This window comes from Centruroides sculpturatus, unplaced genomic scaffold (assembly GCF_000671375.1).
Source record: "Centruroides sculpturatus isolate CEXI.00-Female unplaced genomic scaffold, Cexi_2.0 scaffold406, whole genome shotgun sequence".
In the NCBI taxonomy this organism is placed as follows: Eukaryota; Metazoa; Arthropoda; class Arachnida; order Scorpiones; family Buthidae; genus Centruroides; species Centruroides sculpturatus.
In genome coordinates this window covers 413,920-420,295 of record NW_019384754.1, presented here as the reverse complement: position 1 = coordinate 420,295, position 6,376 = coordinate 413,920, and the positions used below count along the sequence as shown (strand labels likewise).

The 6,376-nt window shown below is 25.9% G+C and overlaps 1 protein-coding gene across 1 annotated transcript; it reads right to left on the bottom strand.

Annotated features, from left to right (window-relative positions):
• Window positions 1–1,683: 1,683 nt before the first annotated feature.
• Window positions 1,684–6,376, bottom strand: LOC111628678. Its single transcript, XM_023372507.1, has 4 exons — window positions 6,335–6,376; window positions 3,914–4,099; window positions 2,811–2,966; window positions 1,684–2,018 (listed from the first exon to the last, which is right to left on the bottom strand). The coding sequence occupies exons 1-4, from the start codon at window positions 6,359–6,361 to the stop codon at window positions 1,782–1,784; spliced, it is 606 nt and encodes a 201-aa protein (XP_023228275.1). The 5' UTR covers window positions 6,362–6,376; the 3' UTR covers window positions 1,684–1,781.

Sequence of the window (6,376 nt, the reverse complement as noted above, 5' to 3'; positions counted from 1 at the left end):
AACCTTTAAATATTTTTATGACATTTTGAGCTCATTGAAGTGCAAGGATTAAATCCATTGTTATTTTTTCATTAATGGAATATGGTTGGGAAGATAGATATATTGTATCTGAATGCCCATTATATGATTTTTTAGTATTCATGATAAGCCCTGGAAGTAAAATGGCAGAAACTTAAACTTGTAATGGTGCCGTGGATTCTGTCTTCCGCCAGAAGCACATTTTTCGAATCAGCTCAAATTTTCTTAATGTAAATAATTTTATTCTGTAATTATTGTTGAATTATTTTGAATTTTTATACATATTCACAAATCTAGTTTTATTCATGAACAAATTAAGCCAGGTATTAGTTTTAGAAGCTGTAAAGATAGAAGAAATAATTACCTCATACATCCTATATTTTTCATCACTGAATAATGTGCCAGATATCAATAATGCAGGGAATATCTATAAAATATGCCATTATTCCATTGTTTTATCATAGCAACAAAAAAAAGTGTATATATGTATCACGAATAAAAAAAAATAGAATTTATGCTGTATACACTTCTCATAAAAAATATGGTTTCTACAAAAAGTTATGTACATTTTTTATATTACTTCATGAGAAAATATAATTCTCTCATAATTATATGTAAATATCTGCTGTGTAATATATAGTTTTGATTTATGTAATTGACTTTATAAAATAATGCATTGCAGTTTACATATATTATTACATTATATGTAATTAACAAAAATACTGTATTTTGGTTCTCAAACTGTAATGAGTCACAATTGATCAATCATATTGTATAAATCATAGAATCATAGTTCTGAAACCCCATAAGCAAATCTGACGTGCAATTTATATTCAAATATATAAACAAAGCACTTTACTCAGGAATAAATAGCATTGACTCAAAGTTATTTTAAATTTCAATATTTTAAAATACTTTGTGTTGTATACCTCATTTATAGATGCTAAACTTTCCAGTTGTGTTCAATATTTATTAATAGATATGTTATAATTTATAAATGTTTAGTTTTTAATAGATATTTTTTTTTAATTTTATAAATTTCAAATATTATTTGAAACTAAAAGAAGATATCAGAAATTTAGAATGTTAATTTGCCAGGAACAAATGAATACAAATTTATAAATGTAATGATTTTGAACTTTAGAATATCATTATTATGATTTTATTATGTGTGTTCAAACTGGTTATTATTGTATGTATTAAAAAGAGTACAAATAATCCCATTTGTTGGGAATAATATGCTCACATGTCTGTTGGTTGGTATGTAAATTTTCCACAGACAATTTTCTATAATATTTTTTTTAATTTCTTATATGTGGCAAAATACCCTAAAAAAAAAAAAATTCAAGTGAACTTATATTTGCAATAATATTGCAACTAATTTGAACGCACATTGGCCAATATTTCAGAGGGATTAAAAAATAAAAAGAAACTAATATTTTTTACTTTATTTATTTGTGGTGTGGTATTGTTAAAAGCCAACTTGTCAAATACGACAACTTATACGACAAAAAAATTGGTGGTGGCTTTGATTACTTTTTAGAGTTTATTGGTTGTGAAAATAGCATATATATATTATAAATATATATATATTTGTATACTGGCATATGTCAATTTATACAAATTGTAATGAAAATATTTATGACAAATAAATTGATTTCTGCAATGTGTTCTGTATTTTTAGAACTGTAAAAAATAATACATACAATTGATCTATTTATATTTTCTAAACATATTTCTTTTAAAACTTTAAAAGAGTACAATTAATATATAATTTTGGCAGATTCCATACAATCAAAAATATTTTCAAATTCTTGAATTAAATTTGGATAATCTTCACAGATTGACTCAAATATCTTTTTCATTTTGTTTAAATTATTTTTTTCCATGTTTAAGGCACTAGAAAATGCCGAAATTTTTGAAGACATAACATATTTTCCATTTCTGATGGCTTCATAATATTTTGTGGCTTCTTGCTTCAAAACCAACTTCATTAAATCCTAATAAAAAAGAAAAAAATTAAAAACATGTAGATATTAGATCAGAATCTATCAAATTATTGTTCTAATATATAGAAAGTCTCATTTATATAAAACTTGAAGGATTTAAATGAATTTCTAAAGTTTAACTGTTCACCTATCACATGCTAAAAATTTTCATAGTTACCAATATTCATGTAGACCTATGGAAATGTTTTTTTACTCTTCCATTTTCCTTTAATTATTTATTTTCTAAGAATTAAAACATTTTATTTTTATTTTGTTATGTAATTAAAGAAAACCATTTGTATTAACAATGCAATAAACAGTTTTTAAGCAGCAAATTAAAACATTTCTGTTTTAACTTAAAACATATTTTCTGTTATAAATATACAATTAGAAATTTATNAAATAATTTGGAAATTTCATTATTCTAGAATCCATGGGCACATTTGAGACAATACATGTGCTTACTTAAATAAAAAAAATCTAATAACGAAGTTTACACTGAAGATTTTCGAAACCATGTTGTACAAGAGATACCTGTATATGTATAAGTAAATTATTTTTTCTCAATGTTTTAAAAATAAATTGGAGATTATGAAAAATCTTAAAGCAAAATTAAAATTTATAACTGGAAACCATTTAATTTAACAATATGAGTTTTAGAAAAAATTTTGTTTTAAATAAACTTAATAAAGTTTATTATTACTTTACAAATTATTCAAAAGTACAAATTTTAGTCTGAAATTTGAATAAAAAATTTCAAATTACATTGTCATATTTTAAACAGAAAATTGATTAGTTTTTTACCATAAATGTTTCCCTTTCTATGTTATGTATTTCAATATCTAAAACAGCAATTTTTTTCTCTAAGTCAGATATTTGAAGTTTTAGATCATCAAGTTTTTGTTGTTGTTGTTCTGTTTTTCTGCAGGATATAATTTCTTCCTCCTTACAGGCAATATCCTAAAGTAATGTAAATTTTTATAACTACAGTAATTTGGAATTAATATATCATTCATTATGCAATTAAAAATTCATTTTTTTTTAAATTTTATTCTTTCTACAATATAACAATTATATAATACATCTCTATATCAAATATTTTGGATAATGGATTTATTCTAATCAATTATCAATGTTTTCATATTCTGTATAAGCAAAACAGTGAAAACTTGGATTTTGTGACCAGGAGAATGATACTTGGAAATATACCTATTTCCAAAGATGCAAATTCACCTGGATTTTCAATTTGCTCACATAAAATTACAGAAAACATAAGCAAAATGAATATGTCCTAAAGTATAACCATAAAATATGACCATAAAAAATTTAGAAATGAGTGGGTTTTTTTTAAGATTTACAATTATACTGTAAATAAATTTCACAAATCAGCCCCATAATGTTCTCATTATACTGTCTTTGGTTGTGGCATTCAAAGTCCTAATTGCTATTTTTTTGTGACTAGGACAATGATATTTTTGAAATGCAATTTATCTATTTTTCAGAACATTCATAATAGATTTAGTACTGAAGTAACTCAGAGTTTATTCAGTACTAACTCTATCATGAATGTTCTGGAAAATAGATAAATTTCATTTCAAAATATTGGTGGCTTAGTCACCAAGAAATAGAAATTAGCAACTGGAAAATGACACTTACTACCCAGGAACAGTGTTGTTAGAATTTTTTATTGTAATTTTCAAATTTATGATTATGAAGAGTATACATTCCTCATAATTCATAATCATTGTCCACTGTTAAAAGGTGCATTGATTAATTCAGCTGAATAACTATAGTAGCTAGTTTATCCTGGTATAGTAGTTTATTGGATTATTGAAATTACTGTATTATATTAATTGTATAATAATAAAAGTACAGTATATTATTAGAAATTATAAATGTATAATTACCTGCTCTAGAGACTTAATTATTCTTTGCAGATGTTTAGTTTCTAAATAAAATTTTTCACTGTTATTTTTTTTGCAGTTTTTATTGTAAAATTTCAATTTAGTTGTAAGTGATGCATAAATGTCAATTTCCTTCTGTTGTTCTAATATAATCTCAGTTTGTATTCGTTTTAAATTATATTCTTCATTCTTATTTAAAATAAAATTTGATTATTAATCTCCATAATATTACATTATATATCAATAAGTACATTAAAATACAATTATAATTATCTGTAGAGATGCCTCAAATTTCAGGTACACATTTGGATACAACGTTTTATTATATATACAGATGTATCTGATGATATAATAGGGCATATATCATTTTAATTATCTCTATGGGTACATCATCCTTTTTGCCTATGACCATATTATCTATTGCACACCTGGAATAAGAACTGTCATCTAGAACTTTCTTCCTTTCAACCCAACCAGCATGCATCAGATTTCCATCCTCTACAAAGTATTTATCCCTGCGCGAATCTCATGTGAATTCTCTCTCTTGCAACCACTAGATAGGTAGGTTAAGTTGATATATTGTATCATGTACTCCTTTTTGTTGAAATTTAACAGTTATTTGGTTGTTAATGTTAGTGTCTGAGTACTTTACTTCCATCAGGCTGTCTTTCCGTCTCCATCACGCGGAACCAATTGCTTGCGCACATGGCCACTCGTATGATCTACTGATTAATCCAAACTAAAATCGCTGTTGTGGCTCCCATGTCAACTGAGACAAGGTGGTGTCAGTCCTGACAAGAGATCAAAGAGGTGTCGACTAGATACTTTAGAGGTCACAATACTTTAATAACAGTACTAGATACTCATTCAGAAGGTTTAACTCAGGTGTTAGTATGTAATAAATTACTGTTTATTCTGCAATAGAAAATAANCTTTCTGATTTTTGACTTCGAGATGAAGATCTGAGTTTAGTCCTTTCAACACTAATAGAATATACAGTGATTGCCTAGAAACGCTATTAATTTCATGTAACTTTAATGAAATTTTCTAGTATGTTTAATAGCAAAATATCAGCAATTATTGTATAAGTTTGGAGGGCTCCCATGTCAACTGAGACAAGGTGGTGTCAGTCCTGACAAGAGATCAAAGAGGTGTCGACTAGATACTTTAGAGGTTACAATACTTTAATAACAGTACTAGATACTCATTCAGAAGGTTTAACTCAGGTGTTAGTATGTAATAAATTACTGTTTATTCTGCAATAGAAAATAAAAAGAGCTCAGGATATATGACTAAATATGTAAAATCATCAAAAACAATGACCATGCTCAACTATTTTTGCAGGAACTGTCATCAACTGTAATTTTAAATATTGTTCTATCTTTTGAATGACATTTTCATTTTTTATTGATGCAGTACCTCTTGCTATTAAGGCTTACAAAGTCCTCTTTACTTCTAGACTTTATATTTGAGAGACTGAAAAGACTGGATTTCAAAGGCATCATGAAGTTGTTATCAGCAATTGTAAACTCATTATGAGCACAGAAACACTCAAGCTGGCCTTCTTTGGTACCAAACTGATTAAGCCAAATATGTCTGCTTATGTGACATCAGATAAAAACTGATGAATAACTGAATTGAAGCCCTTCTCTTTTTCCTAAATGTGGATAAGATAGCAGATTGTTGTTTGCATCTTTGATAAAAATTCCTTCTGTTTCTGCAACAATGTGTTGTAGTGTGTTGATAATGCTGGAATGAATTGTAATCATTTTTTAACAGTCCCAGCACAAATTCCATTGTGGCATTTGTGTTGGACTGTTATCATGGTAAATCATGGCATTTTTTTTCAAATGCCAGAAGGCATGTTGGTTCTTTATAAGTAGCTAGGATGTGAAATTTCTTGTGGTTGTTTTTTGTAAAACCACAACATGTTCAGGTCATTTTTCCACTCTGAGTATTTTGATTTTTGAGCCTAATTAATACATTATAAAGTCTAAGAAACATAAAACATTTTCAATCAAAAACATAATTTGTAATGTTAACAAGGATATGAATAAGATAGTATATTACCTGTGCTACTCTTAGATTTAAAAATAATTTCATAAATTCAGTTTAAAACATGACTGAATTAAATAATTCCTATTTGAAATTAACTAAAATCAAACATCAAATTACTTAAATCACTAAAAATTTCATTCTGTATATAACATTAATTTTGGAAATGGAAAATATTCAATTATATTAGTTATGAAAAAATAAATAATCAAATGACATTAATTAAGTAATATTATTTTAATTACTATTAACATTTTTATTTATTTACTTAATTTACTTAAGTATGAATCAAATACTTAATTATTTTTTATAAAATATATTATTTCTGAAAATAAAAATAAGTATTCAAATTACTTTGAATAATTTTACCTTCAAATTATGAAGTGTTATCTTCATTGCCTGAAATTCTTC

Coding starts and splice junctions, on each gene's coding strand:
- LOC111628678 (XM_023372507.1), bottom strand. CDS start 6,361: ATGAAGATAACACTTCATAATTTGAAG. Junction 4,100..6,334: donor TAACACTTCATAATTTGAAG/GTAAAATTATTC, acceptor ATTTTAAATAAG/AATGAAGAATATAATTTAAA. Junction 2,019..2,810: donor TAGAAAGGGAAACATTTATG/GTAAAAAACTAA, acceptor CTTTTTTATTAG/GATTTAATGAAGTTGGTTTT.